The following is a 15774-nucleotide window of genomic DNA, read 5'->3' on the forward strand; positions in this document are numbered from 1 at the left end:
TGAGAACGCGCAGGGGCGGGACCCTGCGCTCCGCGCGGCGCTCGGCGGCGGGAGAAGAAAGAGGCTCAGGAAGTGGAAGTGTTTGTTACCCAGTGGCCCGAGTTGAGGCGGGGGCGGGGCGAGTCCCCGGTGCTGGGCCGAAGGGCCCGCTGGCTCGGTTCTGATTTCTCCCACCCGTGTGTGGCGGGGGTCAAGGAGAGCTAGTCCGGGACCCTAACGTTTTAAACAGCCTTTAGCCAAAGCCTTGTGTGCAGCTTCAAGTCGGGGGCTTAAGAGGGGGGGGGGAGCGACTGTTGCTGGGGCAACCGATCCCGTTCGGGAACGAGGCTGCGAGGTCCCAGCGGTCGTACAAAAAAAACTGAGATCCACCTCGGACTCAACCGTTGTTTGAATAGCGAAGTCTTCGGCTTGTGGAGCCCCTTTGTGCTGTCCCGGGACCTGTTTATAGGGGGGCGTGCTCTGATCCTCACGGGGACGGCGTGAGGACCCAGGAGAGACACTTCGCGGGGCTGCCCAGTGAAGAGGCCATCAGGGCAATGGCATGGGCATGGGCACTGGCCTCGGCGCTGGACGGGAGAATTGGGGTGGGGGCAGGCAGAACAGAGTCAGGTAACCAACCGCAGTACAGTCTACAGGGAAAGAGCCCTGGCTTTCTTCCATTAAAAAAAAAAATGATCAGGACCCTAAGATAAGCCTCCTTTCAGCTCCTCACAGAGGAGAGGCTGGTCACAGAGGCCGGGCAGTCTGTTAAAGGGTGAGGTGACTACTTGGGGCCATTGAAGGACGAAGATCAAATGATTTTGGCACTTCAGGGCAGTGCCTCCAGCAGGAACACTCCTTTCAACATGATCCCCGCTCCCATGCCGCATCTCAAAGAAGCAGTGGACAGGATGTACTTTCCAAAATACTGCAATTTAATTCTGAACAAAACAAATGCTAGAGGCCCAGAGCAGCCCGAGGGACTGGGTCCCCAGTGACCCACCCTGGGCAAGGTCAGGCTCCTCCCTGCGCTGCCCGGGAGAGGCCTCGGAGGAGAGCTTCCTTATCAGGGCCCAAGTCGGAGCTGCTGACTCGGCTTGGACCGCGAGATTTCTGCCTTGAAAGCAAATGCAGTGGCCTCAGACACGTCCAGCGCACGCCTCTTTCTCGCCCCTCTCCCCTGCCCCTGGCCCGGAGAGCCAGGGCATAGGCGCCTCTAGGTTGGGACATGCGCGCCTCCTGTCCCCCTCCAGTTGCTGGGGTCAGGGCTCTGGGAGACGTGTGACCGGCCCCACATAAACTCCTTGCTGCCCCTTTCCCCTCCCCAGTCTTCCCCACACGACACTGTGTTGCACGCAGAACTGGTTAACCCAGAAATGGGTGGCCTCTCCTTCCCCACCCTGTCTCAGTAGGAGGGGAGATGAAGCAGTTTGGGCCCTGGGTCTGTCTGAGAACATGAGGGCATCGTTGGGAGAGCCAGCACTTGGGTTGAGGAGAATACATGGGGGTGAGGTTTGCTCAGGTTTGCTTCCCCCCTACTCTGGAGTTGGGGGTTTCTCTTTAACGGGCTCTTTCCCCAGTAGAAGCACTACAGCTGTTTGAAGAAATAGCCTGCGGACTGCATACCTGCCAAAGGGTTGGGACTGGACAATCAACTCTCCCTCACTGTGACCTGAGGTGCCCAGGGGCATAGCAGAAAGGAAAGGAAGACCAGGGATCCAGGGGGGGTCCAGAGAATAGCAACCAAATGCTCCCAAGGGCCCCGTTGTGCTTGTGAGCAGGAGGAGAAGGGCCGCACCTCCTGGAGGGGGGCTGGTAAGTCTAGAGGTAGCCAAACAGACCCAATCTCTGCTCCTCTCTTCCCCTCCCAGGGAGGGAGCTGGGCCCCCGCCCAATCTCCACATTCCTTATCTTCCCTGATAAGAGATAGGCTTTGGTCTAGCTCCCAGCACAAGGGCCCATCTTCTGGGGGAGACTGCTCCCTGGGGAGCTGGAGGAAATGAAGGCCCGGGGCTGCTCAGCCTCTCCCCAGCTGAACTGAGGGTGGGAACAGGGTCACTGCCTGCCCTCCTGCCCCAGAAGCGCATGTTCCTGGGTAGCGAGCTGGAGCATTACTGCCCTCACCATGGCTAGGAGGGAGGCCCAGCCCCCGAGTCCTAGTATCTACCAGAAGGCTAAGGCCACCAGGTCCCTACCTTGGTTTTTCTGGTGCCCCCTTTGTGTGTGTGTGTGTGTGTGTGTGTGTTATGTATCACTAAACTGAAATATAAATATTTTACCCTCCCTGGGGATGCAGGGAAGCTACAGGAACGAAGGTAGGGGTGGGGGTACAGTCCCCAGTTGGGAAGGGGCTGTGCACTCGGCCCCCAACTCTCTCCCCCATTGGCTTAGCTGCTCAGAATCAACCAGGTCTTGGGGAGCAGGCTGCATCCTCGTGGGCCTCGGGGGCCGTCTCTCAGCCCCTTGGGTTTCACAGGAAGGAGCAACAGCCGGGCCGCTGCTTCTGGGACTCCACATAGTCTCGGATCTGGAAGCTGGGCTCGCCGGCCTGCAGCCCGGCTCTGTATTTCAGCTCCCTGGAAGAGGAAGAGGCAACGGGCTGGGCAGCGAGCCAGGTGTGGAGCAGCCTCCCCTCTCCCACGGCCGGGGGCAAAGGGACCTCAGAGTGCAGGTGCAGTTGAGCCCAGGGGCCGGGCCCTACTGGACCCCCAGATGGTGCCACCCGGCCCTGCACCGTTCCCTTCCCCGCCCAGCTCTCACTTGGCAATGGCCAGAAAGGCTAACTCCACATTCATGCCCGTCTTGGCGCTGGTCTCCATGAAGGGAACTCCGTACTCCTGCCAGGGAGAGCGTGTCCTCAGGGCCAGCCTCTGCTTGCCCCCACCCGTCACCCTGCCCACAAGGCAGCCACTTACCCTGGCCAGCGTCTCTCCGTCTTCCGAGCGAATCACCCTCTCACTGCTCACATCTGCCTGTAAGCCCAGGTGGGTCACTCTGGGGAAGGAAGCCCCAGCCTGCCCCTCTCCTGCCCCTTCTGGCCCATCTGTTGCCCTAGGAGTAGGCACTGCCCGCCCCCTGCTGGTGGCCTGTGGGACTGCGGGCTGTATGACTGGCACCTGGAGGGGTTTCCACCTGGTTCAGGAGCAGTTCCCCAGCCGCCAGCCCTGGAATCTCACTCCCTCTTGGGGAGGTGGGTAACTCCCCTTGGCAAGGGCACGGAGACCCAGCCTCAGAGGGTGACAGTAGTGGCGGATAACTTTTCTGCTCTTAGCTCTGCATCCGTGACCCTGGTTACTGTGACCTAATAGGGGCCCAGCAGCTGGGCAGCCTTGGATCTCACAGGCAGCAGCTGGAGCTTCCCCCACAAGGGCCCTTCCAAAGCTTATGGACAGATAAGATGGACTGAGCCGCCGGGACAGTCTGACCCCTGAACTGGAGACCGGAAAGAGTCCTTTGCTGGAAGGGTGGCCAGCTAGCACTCTCGGGTAGTGATGAGGCTGGGCGCAGGCAATGCTGTGGCAGTGGGAGAGGAGGTGCAGCTGGGCTGGTCCTGCCATGGACCACTCACCTTGTTGCCTAGCAGCATGATCACCACATCCCTCTGGGCGTACTCGTGAATCTCAGTGAGCCAGGCCTGTGGGAGAGGGTGAGCTGAGCCGGGCTTAGGCTGCGCCCCAGCCATTCTTTCCCTCCCTTTTGCCCCTCCTTCTTCTGCCCTATTTGATTATTCTGGGCTACTCACTGTCCCCTCCAACCCCAATGCCCTATTCATTCTCGTATCTGCATCCTTGTTCTGGCCTCTCTAGTCCTGAGTGGCTCCAAACCCCATACAGCGGACTCCTAGTTCTATAGAGATGGCAGAAGCTTTGTCTCAGAAATCAGTTGGCAGTCACCAGCGATTTCCAGTTGAGGATTCTAAGGCTACATAATGGCTCAGTGATCAAAAATACGATGATTGATTAGTAATGTCTGCCATGAGCATGGGGTTGTAAGTGACAGTATGAGTGCCATCCTCTTCTTTTCTTTGAGTTTAGAGAGGGAGCAAGGGAGGGGGGGGAGGGAGAGAGAAGCATCAATTGGTTGCCTCCCATATGTGCCTGACCGGGGGAGGAACCCGCAACCTAGGTATGTGCCCTGACTAGGAATCAAACCCATGACCTTCTGGTGCATGGAATGATGCTACAACTGCCTGAGCCACACCAGCCAGGGCTCCATTCTCTTTATAAGCTATTTTATATCTCTATGTCTTGTTCCCCACTTTGCTTGTCGACCCCTTGAGGTCAGAGAACATGGGAAACCTTTACGGGGTTGCACACAGGGTCAGTGCTTATATTTGTTGGGTGATCGTCTATTTTCTTCAATAGTTTGGTGGTGAGGACAGATCCATGCACTCTGTCCGCCTGAGTCACTTTCTTGCAACTTGGACTAGATGTTCGGATAGACCTTTCTCCTTGTTCTCCCCTTGGCTCCTGGGGGTAATTGCCCAGGGTGGAGCTGGGTACTTTCTGAACTTTTGTCATGAAGCACACTCATGAATCACCGTCAGGCTCAGCACTGCCTGGTCTCCATGCCCACATGCCCATCACATACCCAGAGGCAGCGTATTACGCCTGAGTCACAGCTCAGGTATGCTGCGAAGGCAGCAGTGTTCCGGGCTCCACCCCCTGCCCCGGAGCAGGAGGCAGCCCTGAACTCCGCAGCCCTGCCTTCTGCTATGGTGGTGGACAGAGCGACCTACCCGGATGTTTTCGAAGGAAGACTTGTTGGTGATGTCATACAGCAGGAGCAAGGCTGCAGGGGGAGAGACAGGTCACACGGGGACTTGGGGCAGAAGGGCAGGTGTCCCAGGTGGGCTGGGGAAGGAGTTGGCGTGCACCCGGGACTCACCTTGGGCATCTCGGTAGTAAGCGTGGGTGACACTGCGGAACCGCTCCTGCCCGGCGGTGTCCCAGATCTAGGAAGGGACGGACGCACGGTCAGAAGGAGGCAGGCGCAGGGGCGGTGGTGGGCAGAGGAAACCGGTGTTGTGGTGCGAGAGGTGTGTGGGAAGGCGCCCTCCTTGCTCCTCTGCTTCTCACGGGCTCCTGCACACCTGCCGACCTGCCTGCTGACAGGTCCGGGTCCTCCAGCTTACTCAGTGCTGTGGCCCCTTCCCCAGCCCGGGGGACGAGAGCCGGGAGGCAGGGGGGGAGGAGCAAGCCCAAGCTTGTCTGAAGGCACTTGAGCGCCTTTGCTAGAAGGGAGGGCGCCTGGGAACTGCTTTTTCTGCAGACATCAAAGGAACAAAAGCCGCTGCTGCTTCTTGCGGGCCCCACAGGAAATTACCCCAGGCCGAGGCAGCGGGCAGGCCACGCCTCCTGTGGTTCGGGGTGTAGAGCCAGGGCAGGCCACTCCACCCCTTCTTCCCCTCCCCTCCCTCCCACAAAGCCTTCCTCTCACCTGCAGCTTCACCCTCACACCATCCACCGTCACCACCTTGTTCTGAAAGAGAAAAGGGCACAGGGTGGCCAGAGGGCAGGGCAGCCCCGGCTCCTGCGCTCTGCTGACGTCCTACGAGAAACGAACGTCTTGTCCTGGTCGTTCCCCAGGACTGGAGGGGGTGTGGTGAGCCTCAGAGCTGGCCCAGCCAGGTCACCCCATCAGGCAGTGGGCCCCTGTCCCCAGAGAGTCCTGCTGAGGAGCCCTCTCCTCTCTGTCTGTTCTTCTCACAACACGTGGCTAAGGGGAGCCTGAGGACCTGCCGGCTCTCCCCTGGCAGAGGGCTGAGAACTGGGGATCCCACCCCTCCCTCACTTCCAGGAGCTGGGTCCCATCCTGCAACCAAGCTCTGAGAGGTGAGATGCCCCAGCATCCCGGGGACCTCCTCTGGCTGCCCCCCAATCCTCCTAGTGGACTTCCTTCCCCTCCATGGGAGGGGCACCCCACCTCTGATGGACCCCTGCCAGGGTTAGGCCCTCACTCCCCCCAATGCTTTGGGGGAGCAGCGCTCAGAGGCATCAGCGTCCCGATGCAGATTTGTCAAGAAGGACCCTGAAGGTGAGAGGAGGGACCCTGGCAGGCTGCTCTCTCCCCACCTGGCCAGCCCAGCTCCTCCACCTGGTGCGGGCGATGCCTTCCGGAGCGCCAGGAAAGCCCGGCGGAGGCCTCGTCCAGGAGCCCAGGCGAGGGGGCACTGAGCAAGGGGGTTGAGGGCCAGATGCTCGGCTCACACCATGACACGTGTCTGCCCCACTGGGGGCCGAACTTTAAGACTCAGTCTCTCAATGTTCATATCCCGCAGCGGGCAAGGAGCCAGCCCGGCCTCCGCACACGGGTCCACCGCAGTGGTCCCTTCCCTGGGGCAGCCCTTGTGCCCTCCAGGCAGTGAGCCACCATCCTGCAGGCGAGGGCAGGGCAGTGCCCCAGGCCTGAGCCACAGCCCGGCTCGCTGCGGGAGGCAGAGCCTGCAGCCACCTCACCCTGAAGTCTATGCCGACGGTGGCTATGAAGGTCCCGGACAGGAAGGCCCCGTCTTTGAATTGGATCAGGAAACAGGTTTTCCCGACGCCCGAGTCTCCCAGAAGCATCACCTAGGAGATGGGGGCAGAGGCAGTTAATGGGGAGCTGGGGCGCATTTCTGGGCTTCCAGGGAGAGAAGCCCCAGACAGGGGGCAGAGGGCGGGGGGAGGAGGCTGATATGGGGGGAGGGGGCATCTGCTGCTGGAAGGCCTGCTGCTGCCTCTTCCCTACAAGCTCTCCCTCTGAACTCGGTCCTCCCCAACTTCCTGGAAGCTTGAGCTGAGACCTCAACACCATCGGGTCCCCAGATGTGCTCCCTGGCCCTGGAGAACCACCCCATTTCTCTCAGACACGTTTGCCCTGCCCCACCGGGCCCAGATCCCCTCGCACTGCGTGTTCCAGCTGTGCCTGCGCACATGCGTGGGCAGAGAAGCAAGCAATAGACGTTAAAAAAAATCAGGAAGTGTTAATACTTGGGACAGGATTCCCAGCCAAGGGAGGTGTCAGCACCCGAGGGGGCGGGGGCACTGCTTTGCAAAGGCACATTCTAACCTTACTATCGTTTTGGTCACCACACTTATTTGGAAGTTTCTGATGATGTTACATTTTTTTTTTTCTTTATTTGATGTTACATGTTTATAAAAAGGCTGCATGGCCTGGCCAGTGTGGCTCAGTGGTTGAGAATCAACCAATGAACCAAGAGGTCATCGGTTTGATTACTGGTCAGGGCACATGCCCGGGTTTCAGGCTCGATTCCTGGTAAGGGACGTGCTGGAGGCAACCAGTCGATGTTTCTCTCTCATCAATATTTCTATCTCTCTCCCGTCCTCTCTCTTTAAAATAATTTTTTTTTTAAAACATTGCATGAGCCAGGAAAGATTCAACTTTATACCGAGGTGGGGAGACATTTAGTCTGAAGTTCTTTCAGCAGAAACCTCCCAAGTGGGACAAATGGCCACAAATTGGCATCACTGGGTCACTGTTGGGCAGGGAGTGTGGGGCAGAGGGGTGTGTCCCGCCCCCTTATTGCTAGGCCAGTCTCTGCTCATCTTCACTGGGGAGCACAAGGGGTCGGGGAGACGAGCCCCCTGTCTGGATGTCCCTCAATATTGGAGAACAGAGGTCTGGACCTAATGCTGGAATTTTCCCAGCTGGCCCATTAGATGCTTAATGGGTTGGAGAAGGACTAGGCCTGTGTTATTCTTGAGGCTCTGACCTTGACAAAGGCTTTCCTGCTGTGCACGTGGGATATGGGGATGAGCTAACTGTGCTGGAAGGTAAGGGGGCTGAGCAAAAGGTGGATGAAGGCTGGGGTCCTGGCTTGTGAAGGGCTTGCTTGTGAAGGGGGCCTTTGGGAAGATTCCTGAACTGTGCAGGTTCCCACAGTGGCTAGACGGACGGAGGGAGACTCTCTTTGAGGCCTTTCTAGAGCCTGATAATGGCCAGGACCAATCATGTTGCGTGAAGCACCCAAGAGGTCAGAAGAGTGGGTGCAGGGGGGCACTGCCTGCTGCAGCCCCCACCCCTTCTAAGGCAGCCCCAGGAGCTCCTCCCAGGCTGTCCTGGACCCAGTCTCCTGGGCAGGCCTGGGGTGTGCAGGCTGGGGGAGGCCGCTTGGCCCAGGGGACAGATGGAGGGGCTGGAGCCCTCTGTCGCCACACTGCTCCTGGGCTCGTAGGTCCCAGCCCCCAAGAAGGAGGGAAGGAGAGTGAGCTCCTGTGTACTTTACAGATCACCGCTGCCTGGAGCAAACGCTGCCAGCCACCTACCACTAAACACAGACAGCTGCCCAGCCTTGCCACCTCCTCGGCAAACAGCTCATTGGCTTGTCTGGCCAGGAGGTCAGGCGGTCCCCCCAGCCTGGGGCTGGCTCCCCCCAGCTTCCCTCCCACCGAAGGCCCAGGGGCCCACTTCCTGCCAAGAGCCCACACAGGACGCCTATCTCAACGGCTCTGGGCGGGTGACTTGCGGAGTGGCTTCCCCTGAAACAATGGGGGCGGAGGCCCCAGCTCCTGGCTAGAGTGAGCCCCGCGTGTGGGGAGGAAACCAAGGCACAGAAGAGCAGGTCTCTTTCAAGGCCCTGCATCCTGAGACGGGCGCTGACCCGCCCACTTAGCGGCGAGCCTGGGAGAAGGCTGGGAGCGCCGAGCTCCCTTCACACCTCTTTCAGGGTCCCTGGTACCGGCTGCTCCCAGGGCCTGGAAGGAGGGCACACAGACCAGCGTTCACTGCCACCCTCGCCTGCTTCTGTGCGGGTCACCTGTGGAGGGACTGAGCCCAGAGAGCGGATTCCACTCCCCAGGTGGGGGGACCTGTGAGCAATCACTGGGATCCTTCTCAGGTTCCGAAACCTCCAGGTGGGCCTGCGTTCTGGAGGAAGGAGCGGCAGCAGTGGGAAGGGAAGAGGCAGAACCTGGGGGCTGCTGGAGTTTTGGGCCTAAGGAACCCATGTCAAGTCTCAGCTGAGAGCTTAGCTGGGAGAAGGGCATTAACCCTGTCGCTCGCCGCCAGGGGCCGGCCTCTCTGGGTGTCCAGGGATCCTGCTTCCTAGCACCAGGGTGGGTGCCTGCGTCCAGGAGAGTTAACCCTCAGCGAGAAGCCTGGGGGTCCCCGGGGACTCACATTAGCCGGGAGTGGCAGAAGAAAGTTGGGTTGGGGAGTCACTTCCCAGCTTCCTCTCCCTGGCCTGGCAGAGCCAGCTCAGATACCAGAAGTTGGGATGAGCCTAGCGGCCGTGTCCCTCTACTCCGGGACACCGGCTGCCTGGCTGGGGGGAAGGACATACGCAGCCAGGAAGGCGCAGGGTCCCGGGAGCCCCAGGGTCTCAGGTTAAAGGGCGCGGGGAGGGGTGGCCCTCGGCACCCGCACAGGCGTCCCCAGCGCTGGACGCAGTGGCCACCCACCTTGCGCGCGAGATCGTAGCTCGGGCTGCAGGGCGGCGAGAGCTCGGGGGCCTCGCGCCCCTGACCTGCGCGGTGCTGCTGCGTTCGAGCCCAGGCAGCCGCACTGTTACTACGCAGCCCGGCCCGAGCTCGTGTGGATATAATTTTAGTTACCGACCGATATGCATCTTGCAGCCCATGGGCCCTGGTTGGTTGGTGCTGGAACTTTGACCCTTTAGCGCAGACCGCCTCTCATTTCTCCCTGACCTGCGGGGCTGCGTCCAGAATGTCCCATCACGGGCTCTCCCGCCTCCGAGCTCTCCCCACCCTGCAGTCCGAGCTGAGATCCCACGCGCAAGGTGGGCTGGGGACTCCTGTGCGGGTTCTGAGGGCCACCCCTCCCCGCGCCCTTTGCCCTGAGACCCTGGGACTCCCGGGATGCAGTGTCTTTGTGGCTGCGTCTAAGTTGGCGCTCCTGAAGGCAGGGCTGGCCTTCCCACGCGTGGCCCTCCGCCTTTGGGAATTAGTAGGCCCTAATCGTTTGGTATCAGGTGAATTCATGAAGTTGTGAAGCATTTTGAGCAGAGTCTCCGGGACATCCCGTGAAGGTCCAGCCCAGGAGAGAGGGAGAGCCGGGCCTGTCCTGTCTCAGGCAGCGCCAGGCTCTCAATTGAACCATCATGTCCTCCCTTCTCACAAGCCAGGGGCAAAACTTGGAGGTCCCACCCTGTGCATCCGTGGAGCATGAATGAGAGTTTGTGCACCGTAGCCACACCCATGTCCAGCCCACACTCTGCCCTCTGAGTCTGACTGGTGGGAAGAGGTCAGGGAGTGGAGTGTAACTCCGAGGGCACCGTGGGCCCTGTGTGCTGAGGGGGCAGGCGGGGCATGCGCCCGTGGTGGGGGACGCCCAGCACCAGCCAGCCTGGTTCGAGTCGTGGAAGGCCTCAGGTGCTGTCAGCACAGCCTCGCCCTCCTGGGGCTCAGCCCTGCATGGAACCCAGCTGCTTCCAGTGGCCGGGGAGCTGGGGGCACTGGTGTGTCAGGCTGGATTCTGGGGTCAGCACCTGTGCTGAGCTCACATTTCAGCCTCACTTGGAAGCCCTGTCCCTGGTGGGCCCTGGCCTTCCTCCCTGTGACCCGGGCAAGCTCAGTGTCTGGGGTTTCCCCTGTCTCTTTCCACGAGCGGGACTCTGCTGTGTCCCAGCCGAGTGGCCTCGCAGGCCTGTGCTCTGTTGGTCCCAGAGGCTGGCCTCCCAAACACCCACGCCGCCCAAGAAATGCCATGTGCTCCTCCCCAGGACTCTGGAGACCCCAAAGAAGGGCCCTGCAGCTCCTGAGAATAGTCCACACCCAGAGCCAAGTCCCCTCAGAGGCCTTCCCGGGATCAGGGGTTACTGAGCAGCCGCAGTCCTGGTGAGAGTGGACAGAGGGCAAGGGGTAGAGGGAGCCCTTCCTGGCCCACGAGGGGCTCTGAGTTGGAACCACTTCTCTAATCTGAGCTGCCCCCCTGCTGTGTCCAGGGAGAGATCAAGAGCTAAAAAAAGAACTTTAACCTTTGCCCTCCCAGTGCCCTAGCACCACAATGCCAGGATTGGACTGTTTTTGTCATTTTAAGCCACACCCTTGCCTCCCCAGGTTCTTATTGCCTTGGAGGTGGACATGGGCAATCTGTATCAACACATGTCCTTGTTTTCCAGCTTCCGGTTGTGTGCCATCAATGGGGAGCCCCATAGGATATGGGGGGAGCAGGAGGAGGGCAGTGTGGGGGGAGGGTTACTGGGCTTTGCTGCGTTCCTCCACTGATGGTCACAGCTCCTGCCCGCCAACCCCCTGCACACAGCCCTCTTGGTCCCTGGGTCTGTGATGGTTCCCTCCTCTCACCTCTCTTAGGCTGGGGAGTGGGGTGGGGGATGGAAGCCCTATAAGGACCCCAAAACACTGCACCATCCCTCCTGGTTTCCCAGCACCCTGCCTGCACCTTGGTCAATAGTCTGTTTATTAAACCTCCTGGATTGATCCAACGCGAGTGACCACCTGCTTCCTGCTGGGACCCTGACAGAGCCGACCTGGGGCCCCGGAGGCAGGGAGCACTTACTGTGAATCCGATGCCCACGGTGGCCGAGAAGGAGCCGGGGATGAACTTGCCCTGGTCGAACTGGACCAGCAGAGATGTCTTCCCCACGCCACTGTCGCCCACCAGGATGGTCTGAAGGGAGCAACGGAGAGGCGGGAGCTGCAGTGTGAAGCAGGTTTCTGAGATGGTGTTGTGGCTGGGACAGTGGGCTCCTTGTAAACATACATACACATGTGTTCACACACACACAAACACACACACAGACACATCCACACAGATGTACATATAGACAGAGGGCATGCCCATACACACAACATGTACAGAGACACACTCTTACACACAGATACACATACGTAGGGGGCACACACAAACACACCCAGAGACACACTCATACACACGGATGCACATTCGCTGAAGAAGGCAGGAAAGCATAGAGGAAATCTTGTTTCATCCCAAGTTAAGAAACGTCTGAGGTGACCATGAGAAGGTGCCCCCCCCCCCCCCCCCCGGCTCTGTAATCCACCACTGGTGTGTGTGCCTGGAGGCCACTTCACACGGGCAATCCCAGCCAAAGGCAGAGCGTGGCAGGGACTCAGAGGAGGGGCTTGTTTTTGGGGATACAGGACCCCTTCATGGCTGCTTTCGGCTGGGGGACCTCCTCATGGTTTTACAGAACCTTCCAGAGACTGCCTGGTGGCCTCTGTCCTTCACTTGGGTCAGACCATGGTCTGCAGGCTCTCCCTGCCTCTTCTGGTTTCTACCTGGTGTTTCCCCTAAAACAGTCCCTGCACAGTGAGTTCCCTTTCCACACCTGCTTCCTGGGAGACCTGGACTAGCACCACGGGCCCTCAGTATGGGGAAGTCTCAAACAGGAGTGACAGGAAAGATCAGCATGCCAGGCTACATGCCTTGGGAGGAAAGAGTTTGCACTTGGCCCTGGAACAAGGCCTTGGAGAGAATATTTCAAAGAGAAGCAGAGTTTGGGAAAAGAGGGGAAGGACACATTGTACTGGGAGGAAGAAGCGGGGAGAATTAGTGTGGAAGTTCAGGTGCTGAATAATTAATACATAATAGTACAAGAATGAACTCTGGTCCTAGCCAGTCTGGCTCAGTGGATGGAGCGTTGGCCTGCAGACCGAAGGGTCCCGGGTTTGATTTTGGTCCAGAGCATGTACCTCGGTTGCAGGCTCCTCCCCGGCCCAGGCTCTGTGCAGGAGGCAACCAATGGGTGTTTCTCTCACATCAGTGTTTCTCTCTGTCTTTTTCTCTCTCTTCCATTCTCTCTAAAAATCAGTAGAAAAATATCCTCAGGTGAGGATTTAAAAAAAAAAAAAAGAATAAACTCTGTGTTTCCTGTACTCACAACTGTAAATCTACTTTTGCCCCACTCTGTACACACACCCAAGGGCTGGTACCCAGTAGTCTCTCAGTGAGTGAATGAAGGGATGAATACTGTAAATAAGTGGATAAATGCCTTACTTTCAAAATGGACAAGAATTACTTTGCAAGGCAAGCATCCAGGGGAAGAATAACAATGCAGTAAAAATAGTTCATTCATTTATTCATTTTCCATCAGTTATTTATTGAGTATCTACTATGTGCCAATGTGGTTTTAGCCACTCGGGATACAGCCCTATAATCCAGAGTGGGAGATATGCAACTAACCGGGCTCCGTCACCTATGGGCAGATTGGGTTCTGATAGCAGATTAGCTGTAGTTTGCAAGTCTACACTGACCAAGAGGAGTGTGGGCTTGCAGTCACTGTATGCATTTCCACCAAGACAAATACATTGACAATATTTGTTTAGAGGACATCTTTCCCCAAAGTTGACAACAAAAATCTATTGAGCAACGAGTGACATGAACTCATGTAACACATCAGCGACTCTGCTTGATTTCTGAAATAATGCATTTCTGCAGGAAGAGATAAAAGATGTTAAAGTGATTATCTTGGGGTGGTGAGATTAGAGGCAATTAAATCTCTCTCTCTCTCTCTTTTTTTTTTTACCTTATCTGTGTTTTCACAATTGTTTTTTTAAATCTCTCAATTTGTTTATGTGATGTATCACGTTTATTGATTTGCGGATATTGTACCATCCTTGCATCCCCGGGATAAATCCTACTTGGTCATAGTGTATGATCTTCCTGATGTAATGCTGGATCCAATTTGCTAGAATTTTGTCGAGGATTTTGGCGTCTGTGTTCATGAGGGATATTGGCCTGTAATTCTCTTTCTTTGTGTTGTCTTTATCTGGTTTTGGAATTAGGGAAATGCTGGCTTCATAGAATGAGCTTGGAAGTGTTCCTTCCTCTTGAATTTTTTGGAATAGTCTGAGGAGGATAGGTTTTAGTTCTTTGAATGTTTGGTAAAACTCCCCTGTGAAGCTGTCTGGCCCTGGGCTTTTGTTTGCTGGAAGCTTTTTGATGACTGCTTCAATTTCCTCCATAGTTATCGGCCTATTGAGATTTTTAGATTCTTCCTGACTGAGTTTTGGGAGGTTGTATTTTTCTAGGAATATGTCCACGTCCTCTAGGTTGTCTAGTTTGTTGGAATAGAGTTGTTCATAGTGTGTTTCACAATTTATTTTCCTAACATGAACATATATTGCTTTTGTAATTTAGACCAACTTCTTGTTTTGAATCACATGCCACAGATGGTTCTAGTGGTCCAAGTGATACCACAGCTAGGGTGTTTTTTTTTCAGTGTAAAATTTTTGTATTTAGAATTAGGCAATGGACTCAGGTTAGATGATCCCAATTTTGTTGGCAACATCCAGAGCATCATTGTCAGGAGCCAGCTGAACATATGCCTTCTTCTCTCCATCAGGCCTGATCAGGGCGTTGACCTTGGCCACATCAATGTCGTAGAGCTTCTCACAGCCTGTTTGAGCTGGTGCTTGTTGGCCTTGACATCCACAAGGAACACAGTGCCTTGTTGTCTTCTATCTTCTTCATGGCTGACTCGGTAGTCGGGAGGAATTTGATGATGGCACAGTGGGCAGGCTTGTTTCTCCTGGGGACGCTCTTCCAGGGATATTCAGGCGGCCTTCAGAGCCTCAGCGTCTTTGGCCGTCGGAAGGTGGGTGACGTGGGGGTCTTCTTTTTCGTGTGACTGCGGACGCCTTTCAGCGCTGCTTTCTTTGCCTTCAAAGCCTTTGCTTTGGCTTCAGCTTTGGGAGGGGTAGGGGATTCCTTCTTAGCTTTTGGCACCATCTTCGTAAAAAGCTCACTAGTTATTAATAACAGGAAAGGAGCAAAGGGAAGGCCAGACATTATACGCCTGTCATTTGGGCAGCTTCACCAGGAAGCTGCCACTTTACACTCCCCAGGGAACCACCAGCTCATTCCCTGCAGAACCACTGGGGGGAGGGGTCCAACAAAGGGGAAATAGATGCATGAGCAGCGAAGTTGGGGTGACTAGGGAAGGTACTTGCCTGTCAGTCAAGCCTGGGGAACCATGATTGGCCAGAATGGGTGGAGCCAAGGCAAGCCCAGGAAAATTGGGGAACACATAATCCCCTAAACAAAGGAGTTGGCTGGTGTGACTGTTGGCCGTGTTGCTCTAAGCTTCCTTGCATCCGCCTGTAGGGCCCACGACCACGCGGACCCCACATGCAGTGGACTGATGGGTGCAGGGGAACACGAGCTGAGCCTGCCTGACTCTGAGTTGCACGGCGCGTACACGGCGAGGAAACTCTGGACGCCAGCCGGATGGAAGCCACAGCCACGCTTCTTCCTTGTGGGACAAAGGGAAATGAGGCCGTGGAAACTCTGGGAGTTAATTCCATGCGAATAAAAGCCACTCGTTCTCCCATACAAGTCTCAGAAAATGCCTTTCCTTGGGAAATTGCAAAAAGTCCACTCCCACGAGCAACGGGGGGAGACGAGGACCTCTCCCCGGTAACACTGGTCTGTTCTCTTCTGAACCACATCCGAGGAAGAGGTGTGGGTGGGGGTCATCCTTGAGGAGCTGCGAGGGGAAGTCAAAGGGGCAGAGAGCAGCTGGGTGGACCGAGCCAGGGGCAGCTAAAGGGGTACAGAGTGGGGGTGAGGCAGCTGCTAAAGGGCGGGTCTAGGTTTTGCAGGATCTTCTCTAAATGTTCTGTTGCCACAAGAAGGCTGCGATGAATGGTCCCAAACACAGTGGCACAGAGTGAGTCTGAGGGAGCGGTTTGATCTGGGAGGCGCTTCTGGGCTCAGGTGGGCTCCCTTGGGCGTTGAGGGTTGGTTGGCTGTTGGCTGGGGCAGCTTGGCTCTGCTCCAGCCAACGCTAGCCCGTGCGTCGTCATGGCAGAGGCAGAGGTGAATGAGAGCAAGGGGGAGCGCAGGAGGCCTCCG

The 15774-nt window shown here is 57.0% G+C and overlaps 1 protein-coding gene, 1 long non-coding RNA gene and 1 pseudogene across 6 annotated transcripts in view; 1 reads left to right on the forward strand and 2 right to left on the reverse strand.

The window, feature by feature from the left end:
• Nucleotides 1-893: 893 nt before the first annotated feature.
• RAB37 (RAB37, member RAS oncogene family) overlaps nt 894-15774 on the reverse strand; it is a 31061-nt gene continuing 16180 nt past the window's right edge. Inside the window, exons 2-10 of one of the 5 annotated variants that reach the window (XM_005884306.2) lie at nt 11458-11568; nt 6438-6548; nt 5419-5460; nt 4867-4933; nt 4718-4770; nt 3548-3613; nt 2895-2951; nt 2740-2816; nt 894-2555 (exon numbers count right to left, since the gene is read on the reverse strand). In XM_005884306.2, the coding sequence (XP_005884368.1) occupies nt 2450-2555; nt 2740-2816; nt 2895-2951; nt 3548-3613; nt 4718-4770; nt 4867-4933; nt 5419-5460; nt 6438-6548; nt 11458-11568 (690 nt within the window). In that variant the 3' untranslated portion in view covers nt 894-2449. Of the gene's footprint in view, nt 2556-2739; nt 2817-2894; nt 2952-3547; nt 3614-4717; nt 4771-4866; nt 4934-5418; nt 5461-6437; nt 6549-9380; nt 9441-11457; nt 11569-15774 lie in introns of those variants that run through there. The other 4 variants (XM_014531837.1, XM_014531835.1, XM_005884307.2 and 1 more) reach the window with 4 other exon arrangements.
• On the forward strand, nt 11523-15252 carry LOC106724432. The gene is made up of 2 exons (XR_001360228.1): nt 11523-11611; nt 15025-15252. It is a non-coding gene; the product is annotated as an uncharacterized LOC106724432 (long non-coding RNA).
• Nucleotides 14129-14719, reverse strand: LOC106724431 (annotated as a pseudogene).

The sequence above is a fragment of the Myotis brandtii genome, unplaced genomic scaffold, assembly GCF_000412655.1.
Source record: "Myotis brandtii unplaced genomic scaffold, ASM41265v1 scaffold825, whole genome shotgun sequence".
In the NCBI taxonomy this organism is placed as follows: Eukaryota; Metazoa; Chordata; class Mammalia; order Chiroptera; family Vespertilionidae; genus Myotis; species Myotis brandtii.